Genomic DNA, 26109 nt, shown 5'->3' on the forward strand with positions numbered 1-26109 from the left:
ATGCCTTGATTATTAGCCACGCCCCAAAGACGGTGTTCCGCTTTTCTATTTGTAAATATTCAAGTCACGTGGAAATTTAGTCCAATAAGCACCATTCTCTTCCCAGATCGTGGGCGTTTCCATTTGTGCTCCTGCTGCCGAGACCGGGAGCTAGCGTGAAGCGCTGTGTTAACGACACAACGGTAAGTAACAAGAAAAGATCCGAAATAATAACTTTAAGTGTTTAGGAATGAACATACTAAGGAAGCTGCATACCAAGAGTAGTTCAGATGCTCGACTGTATATTCTGTCTTGGGCTCGTAGACTTCAGACGTTGAGCTTTTTTTGCCATTGTTCGGCAAAGCTAGCATGCTAGTGCTAACTGTAGCTGAGGTTTCAATGGGGTCTCGTTTTGTCTCCTCTACCATTTTGGTGTCTGATAAGCAGCAGACAAGAACTTAAATTCAAAATTCTCAGTTAATGTGCATCATATTATCGAGTTTTGCAATTGGCAGGAATAATGGTAACACACATGGCTGTGTTTCCCGATTTGTGGAGCATGTCTGCGCAGCTTTAAACCGCAGTCGGTCGGTTTTTGTCGGGGATGCGAGCTAGCTGCCGTCAACAGCCAGACTCTGCGCCGAATTAAAATGGCGTCTGTTTTTAAATCCACGAGTTGGAGCTGCGAGGGTTCGGGGACTGGTTGTTTCTTGACGTAAAGGTTACGTTTCAGTGTGAAGCTTTAGTGGCTCGTGGGGAGTGCGACATGAGCTCATTTTGGCTTTGTGCCATGTTTCGGTAAGTCGTTGACAGGTTGGAGCGTAGAAAACGGGGCAGTACGAGCCGTGTTTAAGATTTCTGCTCTTTTACGTTATGTCAGCTTTGTATCCAGGTACAGAAAGGTAGACCCACGATGGGAATGCTACAGTATGTGAGACCTGTGGGTGTGTCGCTATTATTGAATGAGAAGTCCTGCCCGCCCACTTCACGCCACTATTTGATCCAGATCTTAGCGTTTTGCTGTAGTAACACAGTAGCAGCTACACTCATCACGTCAGACAACACTGATGAACACTCAGTCATCCATGAAGGTTCTGCTGTTACCCTCCACTCACATTAATCTGTTTACACCAGCCTGGTTTTTATTTTTATTTTGGATAATATATATATATACACACACACACACACACACACACACATACATGATTGCCCTTTATTCTGAAATATTGTGGTTTGTAGACACGAGTTTATTTATTACTGTGGAGCAGGAGAGGCTGGGCCTGTTTAGTGCCTGAGGCTTGTAAATGTGTACCAACTATGTTGCTGCAGCTGGGGGCCAGAGATGCCAGTGAAGTGTAAAAACATTTTCACCTCTGAGCCACTGAGTGTCGAACAGCGACAAACTTGAAATATAAAAAAATGTTGGGTTTTAATTTTGCCCTGATTTTTGATTTTTTTTTTTATTTCCGTCCTGCAGACTCAGACAGCAGCAAAGTCATCTGCTGCCAAGACAGCCATTTTAATACTGTGGGTCACTGGATAAAGCAGCCGTCACGGTCTCCACAACAGCAATGGTAAAATTTTCATTATTCAAGTCTTACTGCGCGTTGTTTATAGGGCAGAGGATATCCAGGCATTTATATTAAATACCAGTGTTAACAGGACAAATGATTGTGACCCATCTGATGCAGCCAGCATGTTGCTGTTCCATGATGCCCGGGGCTTTGGGAACACATGCTGGCTGCTTTCACATCACTGCCATCACTCTCCCATAATTTGGCTTTGGTTGCCTGTGCATACCCTCTACTTGTGTAATGATTAGTTTTAGAAGCTTGACCTCTGTGTTCAGTATTTCAATTCATCAAACAAGGTCAGAGGAAGGCGGTCTTAGTTTGGTGGCCCGTTTAATCTTGATAAATGGTTTTTCCAGGTTGAGCAGGAGCTATTTCATAAAACTGGATTAGTAAAGTTAGTTGAATAACTGGTCTGATTAGAACCTCGACTGAAGTTTGAGGAGCTGCTGCATAAATGTGTTAATCTGGTTAATTGTCCCAGGGTAATTCAAGATGAGGTATTGATGTATTTTCAAGAGTAAAAGTTAGACTTTTATTTGTGGAATGCAAGGTAATAAATCTCATGCACATTCTTGTCATGCATTGAAGTCTGGGTAGTGTTACGATGGGAATGCTTTGATTGAAACTAATCTCGTCTAGCCATGTGACAGATATGTTCCCTTAAATTCACGCTGTTGTTTCTTTTCACCACTAGCCACCACCAATGCGCCACCGCGCCATGCGTGTCTTCATGAATGACGACCGCCATGTTATGGCAAAACACTCTGCCATCTACCCGACACAGGAAGAGCTGGAAAGTGTACAAAACATGGTGTCTCACACAGAGAGAGCACTCAAGGCCGTCTCTGACTGGCTGGATAAACAGGAAAAGGGGACGACAAAGTCTGACTCAGGCACAGAGACTGATAAAGAAAGGTGAGATGTTGGAGACTTTGAGTAAACAAGTACCTTTTTAAAACCAAAGCTGACTTTGTTTCATTTTATTCTTCTCCACTGTGCATCCGGTGTCTTTTCAAAGTGAGTATAAGGATCAGGCCACCCGCTCTCTGCGTGGCGTCATGAGGGTGGGACTGGTTGCTAAAGGCCTGTTACTGAAGGGGGACCTGGACCTAGAGCTGGTGCTCCTTTGTAAGGACAAGCCTACCATCAGTCTGCTGAAGAAGGTGTCTGAGAACCTTGTTACACAGCTCAAGGTGAGAAGTGTGATGATTCACTCTATATTTGGAAAAGTTTTATTTAACTATAACATTGCTATTTCAGATAACTTGAAACTAAACTAAAACTAGATGCGATTTAACACAAATAAAAATAAAAAGTAGATTTAGAAAAAGGCAAATTAAGTGCGCAAACGTTTATAAACTATATTAGTTTTAGTCTTTGTGGTGCATTATCAATCTGAAGCTTTGGGTCATGTCTTGATAGAGATTTGGGGTACCTACGTGGCTGTGATGCTACTTGTATTGTAATGCCTGTAAAGTCTTAGCCTTATCAAACATATTTGTCATTATAGTAATTGGAAAAACTAAAACGGCCCATTTTAGAACAATAAAAACTAAACTGAAACAAGCAGAAGCTGAAAGCTAACTGAAATTAAACTGAGTTGGGAAAATTATTTTCAATTTTGACATGACTGATGTTCTGGGTGTCCGTGTCATCCTGTGCAGTAAGGACAAACAAAACTTCCCACTGGCAGCATGCACACAAGCAGTGACTCCGACCCAAAAAGCAGCTCCTGTTTCTGTGAGCTGGGAAGAGGAAATGTAAAGCTAAAATGAATTCAAGGCTGCAGTAAACCAATGAAAATGTTATTTGGCTGAAATTGTCCGCCTGCCAGTATTCGTATTTTAAACGTATTGATTAACATTGTGTTAGGCCCGGAAAGCTTGTATTTTCGGGTTAGCCCTTCACACTTGGGGGTACTCTTTAATTAAAATTTCGGTAAATGTAAGCATTAAATAAGCTAATCAGAAGCGTCTCGCTTGGGTGAAAACTCCTCTGACCCAAAAGTGTCTGCAGACGGACACATTTGTGGGAACAATGATAGTAATGGGTATTATGGAAAAGCTAGTCGTTGCCTTTGTTCTTATGAAAGTGAAATCTGCGATTGCCTCACCAGTGAGAATTTGGTTGGATGAGAACATATCCATTGATATAAGCCTTGAGATTACATCTGTACTGGTATGTAAACTGTTGGGGAAAGTTACTGGTAGCAGTTTTAATAAAACAAAATGATCTAGGACCAAGAATCTATATTTGCTAGCTTCATAGATTTCTATAATAACTCAATATCTTTAAAATGAAACAAGACATTAGGGCTTTTTATAAACCCAAATTTAGAGGAAAAAGCGATTTCAAAGTTTTCATTCTGGATCCCTGAGTAGTGTTATGTTGTTAAGGAAATCCTACAGTTGTATAGTCTTTGGTATCCCTACACGTGTCCTCCTTCATGACTGGATAAGTTAAAGAAACCAGTGTCAAGTCTTTTTTTCTTTTTCTTTTTTTTTCTTTTTTTTTTTTTTTTAAACTGTACTGATTGTCTTGTTCGCTTTCTTTCAGTTGATCACAGAAGACAAGTATGTGGTGACCCAACAGATCCGTGAAGCTAGCATCGTCATAAAGAACACCAAGGAGCCCCCTCTCACCCTCACAATTCACCTGACGTCCCCTTTGGTCCGTGAAGAGATTGAGAGGGCTGCAGCTGGAGGTAAGCTCCTGATTGAAAGCCTCAGTGTTTTTCTTTCTTTTTTTCTTTTCTTCTTTTTCCCCTCTTTTTAGTGGCACCCTGTTTCCAGCAGGGAGGCCAGGCAGGTAACCAGCCTAGACAGATATTGTTTATTGGGCCTTCAATGGAGCTAGAGGACAAGAAATGCAGTCACATAATGAAAGTGTGCTATGCTTATAGCTCTCTAGACACTCTTGTAGTTCCATGTAATGTAATTGGACATTTTTGATGGCCCAATATACAGTATAGGGCAGGTAGTTTACTGACTTCTGAAGACGTGGCTTTCTCTTCCCCCTTAATGATCAAGGTCACCAAAGAAATGAAGGCTTACTGAGAATTTAACCAAATACAAAAAGAGAGACCACTTTGTTTGCATGTGTTTTATCATTGATGATGAACAGTTTGCATTGCAGCAAAAATGAGTAGCAAAACGTGCAGTGACACCCAGCAGTGGGCTATTGACAGTCTCTGATGTTGTTGAGCAGGGAAGGCTCGGGGTTGCAGATAATGACAAGGGACACTTGAAATTGCCTGTCCAACCACACCCAAAAATCCAGGGGTTGGTCCCACATGTCAGCTAGTAATAATTAATGGCAATGTGAAACATGTAGTTATTTGGATTATTGGTAACTATACAACAAAACATTTGTATTTTGCGTTTTTTGAGTTTTCAACAATAGACCTCTACCTTGACTTTATCTGTAGCTTCGTGCTCACAGTGAGGCCCAGTTTGGGACTTTGTTTAATTTTTTTCTTTTTAAGCCATCAGTTTTGCTGCAGTGTGGACTTTTTTTTATACCCACCTTTTGTGTATCTGATCATTTTTGCCTGTGGTTTCAATTCTGATTCTCTCTGTCAAGCCTTCTAGTTTGTCAATTTTTAGGGACGCTGGACCTTTGACCAACTGGCCGCTCTCTGTCTCGGAAGGGGCAAAGCGCAGTGTACCCAATCTAGGGGTGAAGGGGAGGGGCTCTACCTCCTGTTAGCGCCAGAAAAAGAAAACTAGACTGTTTTAGGCAATGAAACTAAAGCATCATTTGAGTTGAAGCGGCTATGGAGAGACAACCTCCCATTTGATGCAACCTATAAATCCCTTTATAAAGTTGCCTTTCTACGTCAGGGATTTATTTTTATTTCTTGTAATCTTATTTTTTTACATATTCCAGTTACAACGCACTCTGCATTACAGTCACTCCGGTGGAATTTAAGTGTAATTGTTACGTGCCGGGTCATGTCAAACCATATTAACTGGGAGGTTGGGAGCGTTTGGTGGTTCTCCAGTGGAGGGGTCCCCCTCCCCTTTCCCCTCCTGGCTGTGGTTTGGGAAGGCTGCCTGTGTTCCCCCTGGCCGGCTGACAGAACTCCCCTTGGTCAAACTGTACCTTGTCTTCTTATTCCACCTGCCAATAGAAACGCTTTCAGTCAACGATCCCCCGGATGTTCTGGACAGGCAGAAATGCCTAACTGCCTTGGCGTCTCTCCGCCACGCTAAGTGGTTCCAGGTTTGGATCTTGTCTTTATTTGTCTCTAAAACAGAAGTAGTTTTGAGTTTGGTTTTATGCTGTTTGTCTTTTATTTGGGCGTTCCATGTGTTTTTTGTTTTTCTTTCTTTTTTTTAAATTTACTCTTTTGAAGTGTACTTCCTGTAGTAATTCTTGATGACCTGGATGTTTGTTTCTTAGGAAACCTTTGTCATTGCACTGTTGTAGAGTTGTTTTACTCACATAACAGATTTTTATTGCTTTATCATTTCATAAACGGAGAAATTGTTGCTTTTCGGTCCCTGATTTTCTTTGTTTTCACATTTAGCTTAACAGCTTCTAACTCAAATCAGTAAAAAAAAAAAAAAAAAGGGGGGGGGGGAGAACTAATCCATGGTTTGTCCAGGTGCAATATTTCTCCAATGTCAGTGTTGCTGTGAGTGCTTTGTCATTATTTTCACACTTCTGCAAGTCGCAAGCTCCACTTTTGGTAGAGAAAGGGTTCCTTGTAGTTAATTGTGTTTGATTATATCTCATTGTAGTATTTTCGCCTGTTTCATTTCTGGCTTTGACACTATAACGATCAGTGCTCCATCTCTGCAGCTTGTTATTGTAGAGTATGTGGCCTCAGCTGTTTCTGCTCTCTGGCTGTTTCTGTTACTCTGTGTGCCACAAAAGCAGCAGAAATATTGCACCTCGAGTCATATTTTAAACTTCCTTTGCCACTAACTTAGTCATGGCCTCTTTTAATGACAGCACATGTATGCATATCCTCTGAAATAACACACTTGTTAATCATTTTAAAGTTGACATAAAGTTTGAGGTGGCTTTAGTCGCGCATTCATATGCATGCTTTTTTTCCTACAAGCAGTAACTACACCATCGATCATGCTGGCTATTGATTTGCAGACATAATAGGCTTTTCCACCAAAGTGATCAAACATCATTCTGTCACCTAATCTCTCTGGACATTTACCATAATGACAAAGCTAAAATGCTGTAGTCTGTGTGGCTTCATTTTTATCTTTCCACATATTTGAATATTTATCTTTTTGTTGCGTACAGTCTGCTTTTCTGTTGTGTTGTTGTTTTTGTTGTTGTTGTTTTTTGTTGTTGTTTTGTTTTTTGTTTAACTAAGGCTGTTTGTGCCCCTCCCCCCACCCCTTCTTGTTTCCTCAGGCTAGAGCCAATGGGCTTCGCTCCTGTGTCATTGTCATCCGGATCCTAAGGGACTTATGCGCCCGCGTCCCAACATGGGCCCCCCTTCGGGGCTGGGTGAGTAAAAGAAAACCTTATAACAAAAAAAATAAATTTTAGATGGACAGATATGCGCTGATTGTGCCTTTTTAAGACTATCAGATATGTTGAATAAATATTGCCTAAGGCTGATGAAAATGTCAAAAAAGAAACTTTAAAATTCCTTTGTTATTGCTTTCAAGACACCACTATCTCACGTTCTAATACTGTGACCTGAAATCTCTTTGTGTAAGGGCTTAAAAATAGCATCCTATCTCTCATGCTTTGCAGCCATTGGAGCTGATCTGTGAGAAAGCCATTGGCACAGGGAACCGGCCCATGGGTGCAGGAGAGGCTCTGCGGAGGGTTTTAGAATGTCTGGCTTCAGGAATCCTCATGGCAGGTATACACCTGAGATCTCTTCTCAAAACTTTAATTGTGCAAGTGTAATTGTACTTGTTTAGTTTGTGCGCTTATTTCTAAGCACACGCCAATGCTGTCGTTTGTTTATGTTGTAAGATGGGCCTGGAATTTCCGATCCATGTGAGAAGGAGCCAACAGATGCAATTGGTCATTTGGACCAGCAGCAAAGAGAAGACATCACAGCAAGTGCACAAGTAAGTGTGTGGGTGTGGCAGCAGCAGTGCCTCAAAAAGTCCCCAAGAGGCTGGCTACAAAAGCAAGCTCATGTCCATCAACATCAGTGTTCAAATTCCCAAATATGCAGCAAAAGAAGAAAAATCATGTTTACAGCCTGGTACAAAAAAACAGCCCAACATGATCTGCATGGAGAGAGATTTGTTTATTTTATATTTTTAACTGATTTCAAATTTAGGTTTAAAATTGGGGTCATTGGGGAAAAAAACTCCAGTACTTTCAAACTCTATTGCTTAACTTGAATTAGCTGGTTTCTATGATGCAGTCAAGCAGTTTATGGTTGCAGCATGCTGATGAGTTTTGCTAGCCATAGCTGGTGACTTAGCACTTTACCCTGTTGTCCAAATAGAGTCACTTCTGACTTAAAATAAACGAATAAACAAAAGAAATGGCTCAGACACTAACAACAGGGCTTCATAAACCAGTGAGTGATGTCACAGTGTCTGTGTCCTTCTTTCATATACAGTCTGTGTTCTGCATATTCATAAATGGGTATATAGTTAACATCATGTGTTTGTTGTCCTCAGCATGCCTTAAGACTGTCAGCTTTTGGACAGCTTCACAAAGTGCTTGGAATGGATCCACTTCCTTCTAAGATGCCCAAGAAACCTCGACCTGAGACTCCTATCGATTACACAGGTAAACCTGAGATTTAAGTCGTCTACAAAAGCACATTAGACATGGAAGTTTTGTCTGTGCATGGTGTATATTTAATATGTATTTAGTATAATTTGAATGATCTCATTGCACAACTTCGGTTGTTGTGTTTCAGTGCAAATCCCACCCAGTACAGCATATGCACCACCAATGAAGAGGCCTATCGAGGAAGAAGAGGGTACTGATGACAAGAGTCCCAATAAAAAGAAGAAAAAGCTGCAGAAGAAATGTAAGTGCTCTTTTAGCTCAAGGTGCGTGCGTGCGTGCGTGCGTGCGTGTGTGCGTGCGCTTATCTGGGCATGGCAGAACAATCTGTGCCCAGGTAGGTGCGGAAGAGACACACTTGGGTGATCAGATGTGAAGTTCAGCTGTATCAGAAATCATGAAGTGTGCTGCCATTGATAATGTTACTCAAATATGTTCCTTTCTTTTTGAATTGAATTAACAATTTTGATGTTTGTTCACTTTCAATAGGTTAAAGATGTTTGGTTTAAAAAATTATAACTACATTACTACTTTCTGGTCAAAGAAATTTCACTAGTCTGATGATTAAAGTAAAACATTTGGATTTTACTGTATGTTATTATTGTTATCATAATGCTGTTTTTCTGACTTTATCACCAGCTGCAGAGGAGAAGGCTGAGCCTCCCCAAGCCATGAATGCCCTAATGAGGCTCAATCAGTTAAAGCCAGGACTACAGTATAAGCTGATCTCCCAGACTGGCCCAGTTCATGTTCCTGTCTTTACAATGGCTGTAGAGGTAGATGGCAAGACATTTGAGGCTTCAGGCCCATCAAAACGCACTGCCAAGCTGCACGTAGCTGTAAAGGTAGGCAAAACATTTGCAAGACTGTCTGAAATGCATATTAGATTTCATTGTTGCCTCAGTGTCTTTTTGTAGTTATAGTTAGACTTTATTCTTGTCTTTTTAACCTACAATGAATCTTCTGTGGGCACCTTTTAGGTTTTACAGGACATGGGCCTGCCCACTGGAGTAGAACTAAAGTCTCCTGAGCCGGCAGTAAAAGCAGACGAGGCAGTAGTAGCAAACACTGTGGAACAACAGAAGCCAGTAGTGCCACCTGTCGAAACTATCACTGCTGCCGCAGGAGCAGCTAATGCAGAAAGCACTGAAGCTGCAGAGGTATGTGTGTCAGCAACCAGCTTTTGGGTTGTTTCCTGTACTGCTCAATGTGTCATTTTACCCACCAACTCTTTCTTATCAGACTGCTCGCCAGCAGGGACCAATCCTCACTAAACACGGCAAGAACCCAGTGATGGAGCTGAATGAGAAGCGTCGAGGCCTCAAGTATGAGCTCATATCAGAGACCGGCGGCAGCCACGACAAACGTTTTGTCATGGAGGTGGAGATCGATGGGCAGAAGTTCCAGGGCACAGGATCCAATAAAAAGGTGGCTAAGGCTTATGCAGCTCTGGCTGCACTGGAACGGCTCTTCCCTGAAGGCTCAGCACCCGAAGCTGCTAAAAAGAAAAAGGGACCACCCATGGTAAGCATCCCATTTCAAAAGTCCAGGCCCAAGATTTTTGCTTAAAGCATGTTTGTAGTTAAAGTAACTGTGGTTCATGTTGTATTTTGTGTACATCAGTTCCTGTACAGCTCAGTGGTAATGTACCATGACAGTGATGAAAGAGTAACATCCAACAAGTTTACATCTTGTGTTTTGCAGTGAAGTAAAGTTGTAGGGTCTTGTGTTTGGGGGGGGGGGGGCGTTCTGTATTGGAACATCATATTAAAATGGCAGTAAAAGCCGTAACGATTGGACACACAACACGCCAACTTAAGAGCTGCATGACCAGCCGAAGTGCCAAAAGAAGACGTCATATGACGTCAAAATAAGCTCATGACACAGGCAATGCAGCAAGTATAATGGCCACATTACTGCTCAAATAAAAAAAAAAAAAGTTAAAATTAAACGTGCTCTGTTCATCTATTTGAGTTAATTACTGATGTTAGAAAGGATTGTGTCACATCTTAAAAACATGAGACAGTTGCCTCTTAACAGGCTGACAAGTGAATTCTATCTGAAGGATGCACAACAGAAGTATCTGCCAAAAAACCAAAGGGGGAAAAACTTTAATGAGCATCTTTCTTCAATGCTCTCTTCCACTCCCACTGCTATCTTGGATTTGGTTGTCAAGAGAAAATTATAGTCCATTGTAGGGCTTGCAATAAATGGAAATCTTCTGTTTAATGGTGGCAAACGCTGGCTCTCCTGATAAGATAATCTGCAGTTCATCCATGTTATGTAGCAAAATACTATCTTGAGTGGATGCTGTTAGCCACTTTACCCAGACTGTTGAGCTGATCTGGTAAGTAACTACTTAATCTGCTAATGGCATTAACTATGGCTAGGTTACAGCTAACTGGTTAACTGTTTTGTTTGCTAACGCTATTAATACAAAAGTATAATGGTATTGATTTGAACTCTTTACCCTTGAAAGGCTACCATGAGTAACCATTGAAGCTCTTTTCTGCGCGGAGTGCTTCCTGTCATATTTTAGGCCTGCTTATAGAACAAAATGACTGGGTTTGCAACAGAAGTTAGCGAAGGTGGTCTCTGCCTGTGCAGCTACCCTTTGTTTGATGACTATTACAGTAGTTTGTTTTCAATGTCTTTATTGGTATTAACTGAGGTGTTGAAACTCACCATTAAAGGTACAGGGGAGGTCATCAAATGTTGCCTTTATGACGTAAAGAGTTAAGATATCAGCAAATAAGGTACGGAAACAACACTAAGATGAATAACTAAAATTTGCTAGTGTTCTTACTCATATGGGGGAAGTAGACTAGCTGTAAAATATAGTTATGTAACATGTACTTTTGTCATTGTTACTGAAACACAGGTATGCAGAAAGTTATGCTGAACTCCTTTTAAGTGATGTTCATTTTCTCTTTAGCACACGCCAGGGTTTGGCATGATGGGAGCCCCTGGACCTGGAGATGTCGGCGCCCCCAGGGGCAGAGGGAGAGGAGGGCGAGGTCGTGGAAGAGGCAGAGGTTTCAATAATGGAGGCGGCTATGGCCAAGGAGGTAAAAACAGATCCTGGTATACTGGTACTGCTGGTAGACTTGGTCAGTGTGCTTGACACAGTGTTAAATCTCTTGAAAATAAAACTTATGTGCTCCTCCTAGGTGGCTTTGGAACATATGGTTATGGGAACAACGCCAACTCCGGATACAGTGAGTGTCCATTTCTTCCTTTCTAATCTTGTTGTGGGTAAGAATGTAATCTTTGAGAATCTGATTTACCCCGTGAGCTTCAGAATTATATATTTTTGCCAGTTTGTTAGCATTGATGTTGTCCTCCTGCATCTGGCTAGAACTCTGGGAAATGTAGTCTATTATGTAAAAAAAAAAAAAAAAAAAATGGTTTTTTTTTTTTTTTCCCCCCAGCCAGCAAGACCATATGCTGGGTTGTTCCCAGTTCAGTGATTTTACATTTCTCTGCTTTAAGCCACAGGATTGAATCTGGTTTTGACAAGTCGCCTCTTATGAGTACCCCTTTCTTCGTTCTGGCAGCCTGTTCTGAGGACTGACCTACAAGAGCGTGACAGGAGCAGAGAAATCTAAAAAAGAAAAAAGACCAAAACAAATCAAATTCAGTTTGAACAAAATCCGACCAATGAGTATTTCACCTGCCACAATTTTAAGGCAGGGAAAAAAATTCAAACTAAAATTTAAATCTAATTTTGATCATTTTTTTTTCCCCTTCTCTGCCCTGTCTCACTCTTTAGGTGACTTTGTCTCAGACTGCTATGGCTACCACGAGTTTGCGACATAGATGTTCCCCCAGTCTTAGAAAATCCAAAACTGTGCTGTAGCGAGGATAAAAACGGACAAAATACTCAGTAGTTTTCCCGAAGCATCACGAACTCCTCTTCACCACCAAGTCCTCAACCCTTGGAACAAAGTGACAACTACCCTCTGCCCTGTCTTGCCAGTTCTTCTTGTCGTAACCATGGCACCTCGGGGAGATGACGTGCCACTTGCATGCATGTAGCCATTACACCTTGTGTTCTCTCAAGTTGCCGTGGATGTACCCAAACTCCTGGATCTCTGCAAGCTGCAGGGCCGATTTGTTGCAGAGTATCTTCACCCGTCATACTGGGGGACGGGGCTTGTTTCTGGAGTGTGACTAGCTGGCAGCTGGACTAGACTGTCTTTTGGATTGTTGTCAAGACCACAAGGATGGCCTGGTCTCTCTCTTTATCTTAACGTTTTCTTGGATGCAAATGCTGAGAACATTTCCACGTGGATTGCTTTTTAGTTCACTCTTAATGCTTTTTACTCACTCCCATGTTTTTTCCAGTTTGCTTTTAAAAAGTGGTCATGTGGTCTATTCGAAAACAACAAAAGAATCTGCTGTTTCTGTATCACATCAGCAACACTTGTTAAGTCATTACTGCACTGAATGCCTGATGTTCTTATTTTGGGGATGTCTGCAGGTTTCAGTTTTCCATCTGTATTAAGTTCTGAACTGTAGCTGTTGGAAGACAGTGGATGAATTGGAAGATCTGATGCGTGTTGGTGAAAAGACTTGTTCTAGCTGTTTTTATGTTTTGTTTTTTTTAGGTTTTTTGTTTTGTTTTTTTTAAAATAAATGACTTCATTCATCACTGTGCTACTGCAGGCTTTGTTTTGATTGTGCGTGACAATGTATTGCCATTAAGAAACATGTAGTAGGTGCAGCCGCTGCCATGCTATGTTTGTTTTTATGACCATGCAATGCCCTTGTTTCACAGATTACTACAATAACGGAGGTACAAACGGAGGACCTGGGGCATCAGGCAGCTCATCGGTTGGCTCTCCAGCTAACACAGCACTGGGCCCAGCACAGGGATCCTATGGTTCATACTACCAGAACGATGGAGCCTACACTGCCGCTTCTGCCTGCAAGCCCCTCAAAAAGAAACCTCCTATGCACAAAGGAGGGAAAGCATCTTTTCCAGGTCCCCCAGGGACAAATAGTGGGCCTGCAGGGGGCTACCAGTCTGGCAGCGGCTCAGGGCAGGGCTCCTATAACCAGTATGGCCAGGGCTACGGGCAGGGAAAGAAGAGTTTCAACCAGAACCAGGGGGGAGCAGGTGGATACTCGTACAGCACTGCATACCCGAGCCAAGTGACAGGAGGAGCTGGAGGTAATCAAGATTACAGTTACGCTGGTAAAGTGTTGGGATTTTAAGGATTCTAAGAAAAATTTTATTTATACACATTTTCATCACTAATTGTCATCGTTTTGGTGCAGGTTTCAACAACCAGTCCGGTTACAACTCACAGGGAGGTGGAGGAGGTAGCAACCAGGGCTTTGGTTCTCAGTACCACAACTCGGTGGGCTACGGCAGAGGCGACAGCAGCATGAACTACCAGTACAGATAGACGACTGCGTCCCTCCATCTGTGAATCTCCAGCACCAAGCACCCCGCATCAGTGTCTCAAGCCTTCTCCAAAGAAAGTGATTGACGGCTTGCCTGTGCTCTCTGCCTTTTCTATGTTTGCTTCGTATGTGCTTTTGGTTTGTATGTAGCACATGTGGGCACAAAACGAGATATCTGGACTTTGATGTGTCAAAGCAGAGTTGTGGCTGAATTTACTGGTCTGTTTCAGTGGTCTGGTCAGTGCTTAGTCTTTTTTAAAATTATATATATATATAATTTTTTTTTTTTTTTTTTTTTTTTTTTTTTTTAAATCGATACTACCAGTCCCCATTCTCATCACTAAATATGAAAGCCGATGCTACAATTCACTTGCTTGTTCTGACTTGGTTTCCTTTAACAGTTATGTGTCAACAGCATTTATTTCCACATGAAATTTAGTACAATCTTGTGGTGTTAAACTACAGGGTTGTGTGTTTTGTTTTCCTTTTGTTTTTGTAACAATTCAGTGGACCCAAGAACAACTTTTCTCCAGTGCTTGTAATTTTGGCTTATTTTGTAATTTACCTACTGTGATGTAGTTATTTTAATAAATGGTTTTGGAGATTACTGGAAAGTACACTTTACGTTCTGGTGTTTAAAGTCACATTTCTGCTCAATGTAGCTTTTGGATTGGGTGGGACTTGTTTGAGTTAATGTACAACAAACTATGTTTGTATCAATAAAAGACTTTTATTTTGAATAAAAGCCTTCATTACAGTTTTGACTAAAGTTATCGGCTAACAGTTATAATCATATAAAGTGGGGTATTTCACAGGTAATATTAAGCAGGCTCAAAGGAAATCTGGAAACGCTACCAAAATTACAGCTATAAGCATTTGGAAACTGGGTAAAATAAGTTATGATTTTATTTTATTCTTTTTAAATGTTCATAGATGCCCCTAGGGTTATAAATGTCCTGTAATGTAGTGGCATCACTGAAGCGGAAAAGTTTGTTAAAGGTTAGTAACCAATAAAATATAGTCCGACTGTAACTATGTTATAGAAATGACGCTTTCTCACTCATCCTTTGGTCGGCAGTGGACCAAACCACTTTGAGAAACGTGGGGAGTCAGTCTTTTAAAACATATTTATATGCATAAACATCTGCCTATGATTAAACCAGTAGCTATTTACAATTATATAGTTATATAAAGGGATGTGCTGAGGCCAAAGCGTTTTTCGCAGAAAAAGGGATGTTAGACCACTTTGTACACCATAATATCCGCCCATACTTGGATTGCCATGACAACGCAATTTTAGTCTGCTTTAGGACGGTGGCTACAAAGGAAAAAAGAAGCTTAAGTCGCTCTTTTTGAACTTGGTGCTACACAAAGACCCAGTGTAAGATAAGTAAGGATTACTTTGAGGTGTACATCAAGCAAAGTTTTTCTAGTAGAGTCTAAAATAAAACTAGCTTTTATGGAGCTTGTAGGTAGCATAATAGGTCCAATTTCATCTATTGATAATGCCTGATAAACAATGTTTAGCTATGCAGGGGCGGATCTAGAGAAATTTTCTTAGGTTTGTATGGAAATCAAATGGGGTGGCAAAATCACAGCCTTTTTTTTTCTTTACACAAATGCTGGTGTTACATTGTATACAATGTATTATATATGGTTAAAATACATCAAATGCAGTAAATGTATACATGTTTCATATAAATATAGTCTACAACTGTCTTATTTTTTAGCCCACACAATTAAACATTTCAGTTACATAAAACATGGGATATTTGATTTTATGTACTGTATAGTCTGTATAATAAATAAGTATGTAGCCCAATAAGTATAAAATCCAGACAGCTACACAACATGAGGTGGTTCAGTTACAAACACAAGTCTAACTAAATTGTCTTATTGTCTAATTAAATTGTTACATGCTTAAATTTACACAAAATGCCAGAAATCTGCACTGTCATGAACACATTTTTTCAACAATGGATAGTAGTAGCAGTATGTGACAAGAGTCCTTGGGTAAGACACTTCACCTACCGCCTACTGGTGATGGCCAGAGGGGCCGATGGCGCGATATGGCAGCCTCGCTTCTGTCAGTCTGCCTCAGGGCAGCTGTGGCTACAACTGTAGCTTGCCTCCACCAGTGTGTGAATGTGAGAGTGAATGAATAGTGGGATTGTAAAGCGCTTTATAAATGCAATCCATTATTATTATTATTATTATTATTATTATTATTATTATTATCAGTCAAAAACCTTTATATTTGGTGTCCATAAAAAGCTAAAGTAAGTATTTATTTTGTTTTATTAAAAGATTAGAAATTTGATTCTGAAACAATTTCTCTGTTTGTTTCAAATTCAAAAACTAAATTGCACAGAAATACAATATTTACGGTAACCCATTTTATGTCGCCCTAGCTACTCCTTTTTTTCTGAACTTTATTTGAAATTATAAAGCGAACAGTCAGTCATTCCAGTTCAGTTTTTACAGTAGACATACAGGGCAAATAAGAGTAACAATATACAGTACAATGAAATAAGAAGGATAAGCCCTAGCTACTCCTGCTTGTTCGGCCTCCGAGAAAGTGACGTCACGTCCGGTCTCTTTCGGGCTTCGTAGAGCTACAGCATGGCGGACACCGGTGTGTTGGAGACGCTTTTACAGCGGGTTGAGAAGGTGGACGACGGCGTGGACAGCCTGGCCGTGGCGACCAGCCTCGGGGTGGATCATCAGGTCATCGTCGGGGCCGTGAAGAGTCTCCAGGCTCTCGGTGACGTAAGTTTCACGAAGAAGCAGCGGAAGTTAGGCTGTCACAGTCAAATGCACGGTGACTGATGCAATAGGTTGAGCTGACAGCCGTGTTTGTTACCTGTTGTACAGGTAATCTCAGCCGAGTTGCGCTCCTCCAAGCACTGGGAGCTGACCGAGGAGGGCACCGAGATCGCCGAGCAGGGCAGCCATGAATCCCGGGTCTTTAGCTGTATCCCCCAGGAGGGCCTGGCTCAGAGCGAGCTCATGGTTAGTGTTTGAAATTAATTAATTAATTAATTAATTAATTAATTAATTAATTATTATCAGAATAACAAAGAATCTAATGCATTAGGTACCTGACGGAGGTAACTTGCTACACACTTAAGAGAAGCAAGGTTTTGATTCTTAAATATCCCTGAAAGTCCACAATATTACGAATACAACATCCACTCGACTGTTTATGCTCAGGTTTTACGTGTATGTATTTTATGTTTGTCAAACATCTGTATTGAATTTCCCAATGTCTGCATCTCTCATGTATTTTCAGCCTTTTTTGATGTTTCAGTTAAACTTTCTTAAACTCTGCCATCATTTCTGTGTAGAAACTGCCATTTGGGAAGATCGGCTTCAGCAAGGCCATGTCCAGCAAGTGGATAAGAGTGGACAAGGCCCACGAGGGTGGCCCCAGGATATTCAGGACTGTAGGTGTTCCATCATACCCGCCTTTTGTTGTCGCCTTTTCTGATTGAGGTCAGTTTTCTCATTAAGGTGTGTGTTTTTGATCCCCAGGTGGAGAGCATAGACGACCAGGTCAGGGAGAAACTGCTTCTGGTGCAGAAAGGCCACAGTACTCAGCTGGAAGAAAAAGAAAAGAATGAGCTGAAGAAGAGAAAACTGCTCTCTGAAGTGTAAGTCCTCTTGTTTAGTTAGTGGTGAATGTGTACCTTTTTCTGCCAGTAGGTGGCAGGAGACGATTAATTGATACTCAGGGGTTTCCCTGCTCATTCCAGCTTGCCTGGTATTACTGGATTCAAGTTTTCATCAAGCTCAGCAGTAATAAGAGATGAACATGCACAAAGTAGACAGGCATCTCTAGAGGTCTTCAAAAACATAGTTAAGTGTGTTGAATTTCATTCAGTATTGCAACAGGCAATATTTTCACTTCACATTTCACACACACATGAAGTCTGCTGCTCATGGGGTTTCAGCCAAATCTCTGCAATGGTAGCTAGGAGTGTTAAACCATCAGATTTTATGTCACTTAGTGGTCTGAATCATGTTAGCTGATTCGTTTCGTAGAGTTAGAAATTATTCTTACATACAGGCGGGCGGGACGGGCAAACACATGATATAAATGTTTTTAAATGGTCCCAAAAATATTTGCTGCTGCTGTTTCCAGTCATGGAAAGTGGAAGTGGAAAAAAGTCTTACAATTTCCAGAGTAAAAGCTTTAAAATGAGCTTTACTTAATCAGATTAAGGTTGTACTGACACTCCTCTGCCTCAGCAAGTTTGACCCTGTAAGTCTGGTTCATTTGATTAAATGTGATGGAAGAGGTGATCCCCGGTGTGATTCAGCTGCATTCAGCCTGAGTGGAAAATTCATCACTGTGTTAAATAACCGATGAATCTGTAAGGCATGGAAGCGGATGGTGTGTCACTGTGCGCTAAAAACAACCACACTTGCTTTGTGTGTGTGTGTATTAGAGTGGGCGTGATGGTGGGAGGGGTGATGTTTACATTTGAATGGAGAAGAGTGATGGAGTAAAATAAGTGGAACAAATAAAGATGTACTAAAGCGCACTCGGGTCCAGGATGCAAAGTAACTGTGTGTGTGTGTGTGTGTGTGTGTGTGTGTGTGTGTGTGTGTGTGTGTGTGGGGAATATGGCTTCAGTTCAGATAATATAATATTATATAATGATATTTTTAGGTAAAGCCTTTTATCCTTTTATTAATACAGCTGCATATGATCTGCTCCCCTAAAAGCTCAATAAATCTTTTATACAGGTCTGAAATGATTCTTGTGTCTTAACAGTTTACATTTGCATTCTCAACTGTGGCTCCGATGCTTTGGAATAACCTTCCCCTCCATATTAGACAAGCGTCATCAGTGCAGGTCTTTAAATCCAGATTGAAAACGTATTTTTATTCTCTGGCTTTTAACTGTGTAGGAAACTGACACCTTTCTTATTAATTTTATTGTATTTTTAATTTTGCTAGTTGTTTTGATCGGTGTCGTTCAGCACTTTGGTCTGCCTGGTGTGTTTTTTAAAGTGCTATACAAATAAACCGCTTGCCTGCCTGCATCAGCACCACTTCAATAAGCCCACAGGTGCCTAAAAGCAGCACAAATTAAGTTTAACAACCAGCTTAACTTCATTTAAACTCATGATTGAAATGACACTCTTGTCCATAAATGTTGCATCCTCTCTGAGCAGCAGCAGAGCCCCTGCTTAAGAATAATGGATGTGAGGAAACCGCTGTGAGGAGCACTAGAAAAAGTAATAATGATTTGTTGGATCTACCTAGTTGGTTTTCCCATGTTTACCTAAGTGTAGAACTAGAGCTCCTGCTATCCTGTCAGCACTCCCCCCCAGCACAAAAATGTTTTGCTTCTATTCATGTTTACGTTTGATGTTTAAATAATCCTCCCAATGTGAGACAGATTTAACCATCACATTGTGATGTGGCAGCGTGGCAGGTTTGTCACAGAGGTTCTTGAATTAACCTCACAGGATCTCTGCTAATTAGCTTCACATCAGAGTTTCTGTCGTTTAGGGAAGTGATCATGTCGTGGGTAGACATGATGTTTCTGTGAGAACATATATGTGGCTATATAGCTGTTGGTCACATCTGACAGTCTTTCCTCCTCTGACTGGTTATTCAAAGCAGACCCTGACGTCATCTCCTGGGCCAAAGCCGGTCCACAGATGGGCGGATGTTTGTGTTGTCTCCATGTAGAATGGAGGTCTGTTTAAAAAGTGATGAATCTGGATCATTATTGCAAGAAAGGAGCTAAACACGTTTGTTTTTCTGAACGCCATCACAACTAATCTGTGTGGTACATAATGGATTTATCACTATGCCACACTAGCTCAGTAGGAAAAGAAATGGGCTTGAAAGTGTGAGGTCACAAGTTCAAATCCATGCAGAGGTAGGGCTGTTCGATAGAACCATATATATCGGATGATGATATAAAAACGTCTATCGTTTCATTTTACGCTATCGTTTGTTTCGTGGTGTCGCAAAATAAACTGTTTACGGCAATATTTTTTCATCGTTTTGATGGTCACTGTAGTGGCTATATTAATTTCTTAAAGTTCTCTCTTTCTCTTATATTTTATATAACCACACTATGGACGGACAAGCGCCTGTTTTTATGCGTTGTGGTTAGCAACAACGACGTTAACAGCATCGCGTGTCTGCTTTTTTATGTTCCACATAAACCTTTCACAATAAAGCTCAAGATCCTGTTGAGGCTTTTCAAAATAAACTGAATCAGGCGAAAGAGCAGATTATTTACGGATGAGAATTAAAAAAAGAGCCGCCAGGTGCTAAAAAATAAACCTTAGACTCAAACGTTAGAACAGGCTTTTCCCCGCAGCACGCCGTGTAATAAATACTCACAAAGAAAACGGCGGCCGTTACAACTTATGTCTAAAAATGTATAGTTTCATGCATGGGTTAAAACACTCGACTCCAGCTACACGACGCGCAGCTGGAAACACTTCCCGCAAGACGAGCTGCCCGAGATTCACAGAATTTACAGAAAATGTTACATTTTTGTGATTTATATCGTTATCGGGACGATAGAATTCTTATATTGGAATAGGAGATTTTGGTCATATCGCACAGCCCTGTGCAGAGGTGTACTTTCTTTCTTGCTATTAAGAATGTTCTGCTTTATTTTATTCTAATCAATAAATTCATGCAAGAAGTACCTAAAATCCTTTATTTTGAAATGATTTTTCTGCTATGAAAGTATGAATCAAAATAAAAATAACTGCATGTTTTTACGGTCTTTAGATTGTCAACAGCAGTACCTTTCTGCGTACTGAGGTCATTCTAATTTGTGTTCAGGACTGTGAAGTCTTACTGGATCACTAAGGGCAACTCCTTCAGCACCACCATCACCAAACAGGAGACGGAGCTCACCCCTGAGATGATTGCCAGGTATGTAGAGATGCACTCTCCTCAGAGTTTCAGTAGCTCATCAGGTAAAGCGTGCGCACAGAGTCCTCACTGCAGAGGCCTGGGTTCAATTCCAACCCAGGCCCACCCTCCTCTGGCAGTCAGTGTCAGCCTGCAGGGTCCTGAGTGAGGACAGAGAAAAAATCTGCCCATAAAAGGGGACAAGTCCAAAGATGTGGACTCAGTCCTAAAGGCAGGGCAGGACAGATGCTTTAGCTTTCATGCTGAAAGCGACAGAATGAAAAGAGCGCTTGCACACTTTTGTTTTTTTGCATGAAATCATATCATAGAGGATTTGGCTAAAAGCAGTATCCAGATGTTGCATTGCCCAAAATTCAAATTGGTATTCTGCGTGCTGCTCCGTGCTGATTACGTGCACTGTAGATTCGCCCGCCTCAATCATCTCAGCCACAGATTAAAAATGGCGAAATGATTTGAGAGAAATGTTTTTGTGTTACCTCCCTGCATGTGGTGTGTTCCAGTGGCAACTGGAAAGAGAAGAAATTTAAGCCCTACAACTTTGAGGCCATGGGTGTTGCCCCAGACTGCGGTCACCTACACCCGCTGATGAAGGTGCGAACGCATTTCCGGCAGATCTTCTTGGAGATGGGGTGAGCAGCTGTGAAACTGGGGTTAGGGTTAGGGTTAGCGCATAATAAAACACCCAGTTAACCATCTGTTTCTTGTAGTTTCACCGAGATGCCGACCAACAACTTCATAGAAAGCTCTTTCTGGAACTTTGACTCCCTCTTCCAGCCCCAGCAGCACCCAGCCAGAGACCAGCACGACACCTTCTTCCTGTCCGGTGAGCCCGAGGTCACCGAGTGGTGGAAATGAGCTGCGAGTTCAATCGAGAATGATTTCTGATCACCCTTCACTCGCTGTTTTTCAGACCCAGCGCACGCCCACGAGTTCCCACAGGACTACCTGGAGAGGGTGAAGAAGGTCCACTCTGAGGGAGGCTACGGTTCACAGGGGTGAGGCGTGATCACAAGCTCACTTAACAAGTAACAGTGTCGTTGCTGTCACTGCATCTCATTGCATTTTATCATCTCTCTTGTAGGTACAAGTATGACTGGAAGATAGAGGAGGCTCAGAAGAACATCCTCCGCACTCACACTACAGCAGTCAGCGCACGCATGCTGTATAAACTGGCACAGCAGGTGAGACTGTAGGGACGCTGCACTGACCATATAAATCAGAGCTGTCTGGTGATTTGATTTCTTGGTAACACTTCATAATACAGCTCACGACTAAGAGTGTAATTCCCCCGTCAGTAAATGTAATTTCAACATAATGTTTGTTTTCTGAAGTAAAACATAGAGTATGTTTTAGACAACAAGAGCACAGCGTTTGTCATTACCATGTCTTAAGACCTGCCCTTTAAGCACCCACTGACTTTTTGGACAGTGAACTGGAAACTTGACTGAGATCCAGGCCTTACGCCTGACCTCACTAATGCTCCTGTGTCTGAATGTGAGTAATTCCCTCCATAGAAGAGCAGCAGATGGTTTAAGGTGTGGGTTCACATTGTTTTGACGTCGTATGTGTCCAGTCAATAACTCTAAAACTCTTCTCCCCTTCCTTTTCTCCTCACACTGATAACCAGGAGAAGTTCACCCCCGTCAAGTATTTCTCCATCGATCGCGTGTTTAGGAACGAGACCCTCGATGCCACCCATCTAGCAGAGTTCCACCAGATAGAGGGCGTAGTAGCCGACTATGGACTGACTCTGGGAGACCTCATGGGTGTTCTGCATCAGTTCTTCACCAAACTAGGTGAGGACTGATAGAGGACACTGGACTTGAAAGACCAAAGTTTGGAAGGGACAAATGTGCTGATAGTTGTTTGTAGAAAGCCTCTTAATACTCACTTTAAAAAAATAAATAAATAAACAGACAGTTACAATATCCTATTCTTTTACCAAACGCCTTTTTTTAGGAATTACCAAACTACGCTTCAAGCCTGCCTACAACCCCTACACAGAGCCCAGCATGGAAGTGTTCAGCTACCATGAAGGTACAGTGCAACTCTGTTTTTATGTAGCGCTATTAGTCTAACTTACACACAACAGAAACCTGAGCTTTAAGAAAGCCAAAAGAACGTCCTAGTAGTCTCTTTTATAGACATTTCTGATGGTGTATATTAGGGGTGTCAAACATAAGACCCAGGGACCAGAATTGGCCTGTCAAAGACTCCAATCTGGCCCACTGGGAGGCTTTGGAAAATGTGAAGGAGGACATCAATTTTAGACTTTTAACTGTAAGTTTTATAGCTTTCACCAATGATAGAGACCTCCCCAATGGTCATTCATGTGACACATCGCAATCAATAATCATCTAGTTGATCTTCTTTACACTAGACTGAGATGTAGTGTTGAAATTGTCCTTGTTGGTGGGCTGTACACAGTAAAAATGAGTTTGACATCCCTGTTTTTTGTCATTTCTTTCCACGTGTACAGGATTAAAAAAGTGGGTGGAAGTGGGAAACTCAGGAGTGTTCAGACCAGAGATGCTGCTTCCCATGGGCCTCCCTGAGGATGTGTCTGTAATTGCCTGGGGCCTGTCTCTGGAAAGGTGAGCGTGCATGAAAAGCAATACGAGTTAATTAGCTACAAGGAAAACTGAGAGGTCAGCCACGCTAGACACAGCATGAGTCTAAAAGGGAAGGACGTCAGTACGTATCTCCCAAACTATAGTAGATGTTCCATGTAGGGATTAAAGGTGTGTGATTAAGTCTGTGTGTACTCATAATCACTTCTTGTGTACGCGCTGAACTGACCCACATTGAAGAAATGTAGGTTTGTTTCCTGTGGAGGATTACTCCTGCTTGTACGTGAGTTTCATTTCTATTATCCTGTGAAATTATTTGAGGTCAGACTGTGAGTCTCTGCCTTTCTCTTTGCTCACTCCCGCTTTTCTAAAGTGAAGTCGTCCCAAATGAGTCGCTCGCTGGTCGCGCCGTCGCACACTGTATTCAGCTTGCTGTTTGAATCGAGCGCTAATTGAGTCTTAACTACGACCAACTGTCGCAGCTAATAACCGTGGAGTGAGTGAGCTGGGTAATGTTCCGTAATCCAGGGCGAGTAATCCTTTACTACTCCGACCTCTGTTGTTTTTGCTCTCGTCTGTTAGACACAACATAGTCGCGTCTCCCAACAGAACAACCGCTCACGCGGGCTTCTCCTCTGTCTCGCAGGCCCACCATGATTAAATACGGCATCAACAACATCAGAGAGCTGGTGGGACACAAGGTGAACCTACAGATGGTCTACGACAGCCCTATATGCCGCCTGGACTCCTGAGTACCGCCCAGCTGTTGTTATTAATGTTATTATTCATTTGGATGGACCCTTTCCTTTTTATCTTTACTGTGTAACACCTCATACCCACGTCTCTCCTCAAAGCCCGGCACCACCGCTGTCCCCTTTATCAAAGCTCGGCCAGTAAAAGCAGTTGGCCTGAAAGCGACTGTAGCGCTAAAAGGGACGGGGCTTTTTTTCACCACAGCCTTCAGACAGATCTGATTTCAAAGGGCTTTAACACAAAAGAGCATCTTTTTTTTTTTTTTTTTTTTTATGAACTCTACACTGCAGCTGGGTGAATGAGGATGAGTCTTGAATTTGTTACAAACTGCCTTTTTTACCACCTTGACCCTGATCTACTATATTCAATCATCTTGTACAGGAAAAATAAAACTGCAACTTTTGGAAGTCAAAATAAAAGCTTTTTCCAGGTATCAGTGCAGTCTGGCTTGTAATTCTTCAAATGAGCATGTTTTTACTTGTATGCATGTATGAGAAACATACACTGTAAAGGTAATCCTCCCACACATTTCTAAAAGCATGCAGCTTTTCAGTGAGATGCCGATCAGCAGCAGGACGACTGAGTGACGTCTGCGTCTTTACCAGAGAAACAAAGTTAAAAAGATATTAAAATAAAACAGATCAAGTCGTATCCCAAAAGGTTGATTCTGATCATCTGGACGAAGCGTTTTCAGTGGGAGAAACATTTCGTCACTCATCCAAGTGTCTTCTTCAGTCTCAGCTGACTGCAGGTTTCCCCAATCTTCTAAACAGTACATTTGCACAAGCCCACTGAATGAACAATGGGCTGTGAGGTCAGTTCTTTGGTCATTAATATGCAAATTGCCATGACCATTGATCAAAGACCATGAGTACAATTCAGAGAGAGTTGGGGAATGGCTGCAAACACCGCGTTTCCGTGGCCTTTAAACAACAAAACACGCTGCGCTAAAAATCGGTCGACCCCAAGGATCAGGTCCCCCGACACAAACAGAGTAACAAAGTGTACGCTGTTAAGTGCCAGGAGGATTGCCATGATTTATACATCAGGGAAACCAAGCAACCTCTGGCAAAGCTGATGGCACAACACAGAAGAGCTACCTCGTCAGGCCAGGACTCAGCAGTCTATTTACACCTACAGGCCAGTGGACACTCTTTCAATGATGAGGATGTACACATCCTGGACAGGAGGAACGCTGGTTTGAGCGCAGAGTCAAGGAGGCCATTTACGTGAAAAGGGAAAGACCATCTCTGAATCGAGGAGGGGGCCTAAGGGTACAGCTTTCACCATCTTACAATGCTGTGGTTGCAGCCATCCCCCAACTCTCTGTGAACAGTGACCGTTGATCAGTGATCAATGATCTTTGATCAGTGTTGAAGACTAAAGAAATCAGTCATGGTTGAAAACACTACATCCAGATGATGGATGTATGGATGATTGATCATGCATCAAGACAGATCAGGCTGTAAAACTCTAAATTTCAGTGTCACATAACAGTCCTGATAGCTCTTATGCTGAATAGCGAGCTTTCTGCTCATGCTAATGTTGGTTAGCAAAAGCTCACATTTGAAACTGAACTGTACCGCGACCATCAAAGAGATTAGAGTGATATGCATCACCACTTCAACACGTAGTGATCGAGTTTCTAACAACTACCTATTAAACACTGAAGTCAGCTGACCCAAACCTTCACCATGCCTCTCAGATGGGCCGAGGGCTTGAATGGACCAAACCAAAATATAACTACTATATTAAAATGAGAGTATTTAGAGCCACCTTTGGCTGTACACATGCCTTTATTTTTAGGGGCTCAAATGTAATTGGACACATTAATCTAATAAAAAGCAGCTCAGTCAGATTAATGTCCGGTGACTTAACTCTGTCACTCCACAACTTACGACTCCTGGGTTGTTTTTCTAGAATATTTTAGGCTTATTTGTTCTGTGAAGCAATGTCCATGCTGTTTACTACAGCATGCATTTCAGAATTCCTCCTGATGCTGATGAAATGTTTAAACTCTCTGTTTTTTTCCTGCCTCGGGGTAAAGTGCTCTTCATTTCTGTATTTTATAATTTACTGTATTTTATAAACACAGAAAGGATCCCGTGATCATCCACCACAGTTCCATGGATAAGTCGCAGAGCTCACCACTCTTTCTTTCAAAT

At 41.7% G+C, this 26109-nt stretch overlaps 2 protein-coding genes across 4 annotated transcripts; both read left to right on the forward strand.

Moving 5' to 3' along the window:
- Nucleotides 1–89: 89 nt before the first annotated feature.
- On the forward strand, nucleotides 90–14006 carry LOC308411946 (interleukin enhancer-binding factor 3 homolog). Of its 3 annotated transcripts, XM_080906009.1 has the most exons (18): nucleotides 90–182; nucleotides 1457–1553; nucleotides 2248–2468; nucleotides 2572–2746; nucleotides 4110–4257; nucleotides 5686–5777; nucleotides 6936–7031; nucleotides 7284–7395; nucleotides 7512–7609; nucleotides 8177–8288; nucleotides 8422–8535; nucleotides 8931–9136; nucleotides 9272–9451; nucleotides 9534–9815; nucleotides 11227–11359; nucleotides 11462–11509; nucleotides 13072–13467; nucleotides 13575–14006. In XM_080906009.1, the coding sequence occupies exons 2-18, from the start codon at nucleotides 1551–1553 to the stop codon at nucleotides 13703–13705; spliced, it is 2547 nt and encodes an 848-aa protein (XP_080762135.1). In that variant the 5' UTR covers nucleotides 90–182; nucleotides 1457–1550; the 3' UTR covers nucleotides 13706–14006. The 3 variants fall into 3 exon arrangements, with proteins under 3 accessions (XP_080762135.1, XP_080762137.1, XP_080762136.1); XM_080906011.1 differs by lacking the exons at nucleotides 13072–13467; nucleotides 13575–14006 and adding an exon at nucleotides 12064–12950; XM_080906010.1 differs by lacking the exon at nucleotides 1457–1553 and having other exon boundaries at nucleotides 113–182.
- A 2288-nt stretch (nucleotides 14007–16294) lies between these two features.
- farsa (phenylalanyl-tRNA synthetase subunit alpha) lies at nucleotides 16295–24377 on the forward strand. The gene is made up of 13 exons (XM_080906170.1): nucleotides 16295–16472; nucleotides 16578–16715; nucleotides 17051–17149; nucleotides 17238–17356; nucleotides 20529–20621; nucleotides 21122–21250; nucleotides 21329–21444; nucleotides 21532–21616; nucleotides 21703–21802; nucleotides 22249–22417; nucleotides 22581–22658; nucleotides 23101–23215; nucleotides 23838–24377. The coding sequence occupies exons 1-13, from the start codon at nucleotides 16326–16328 to the stop codon at nucleotides 23941–23943; spliced, it is 1494 nt and encodes a 497-aa protein (XP_080762296.1). The 5' UTR covers nucleotides 16295–16325; the 3' UTR covers nucleotides 23944–24377.
- Nucleotides 24378–26109: the final 1732 nt, after the last annotated feature.

This window comes from Rhamphochromis sp. 'chilingali' (genome assembly GCF_963969265.1).
Source record: "Rhamphochromis sp. 'chilingali' genome assembly, chromosome: 15".
Classification (NCBI taxonomy): domain Eukaryota; kingdom Metazoa; phylum Chordata; class Actinopteri; order Cichliformes; family Cichlidae; genus Rhamphochromis; species Rhamphochromis sp. 'chilingali'.

What these genes read in the sequence shown, in the direction of transcription:
- LOC308411946 (XM_080906009.1), top strand. An exon ending in ACATCACAGCAAGTGCACAA is followed by an intron (nt 7,610 to 8,176) that starts GTAAGTGTGTGG and finishes TGTTGTCCTCAG; the next exon opens with CATGCCTTAAGACTGTCAGC. An exon ending in GACTCCTATCGATTACACAG is followed by an intron (nt 8,289 to 8,421) that starts GTAAACCTGAGA and finishes GTTGTGTTTCAG; the next exon opens with TGCAAATCCCACCCAGTACA.
- farsa (XM_080906170.1), top strand. Translation starts at nt 16,326, where the DNA reads ATGGCGGACACCGGTGTGTTGGAGACGCTTTTACAGCGGGTTGAGAAG. An exon ending in TGGCTCAGAGCGAGCTCATG is followed by an intron (nt 16,716 to 17,050) that starts GTTAGTGTTTGA and finishes ATTTCTGTGTAG; the next exon opens with AAACTGCCATTTGGGAAGAT. An exon ending in CAGATCTTCTTGGAGATGGG is followed by an intron (nt 21,251 to 21,328) that starts GTGAGCAGCTGT and finishes TGTTTCTTGTAG; the next exon opens with TTTCACCGAGATGCCGACCA.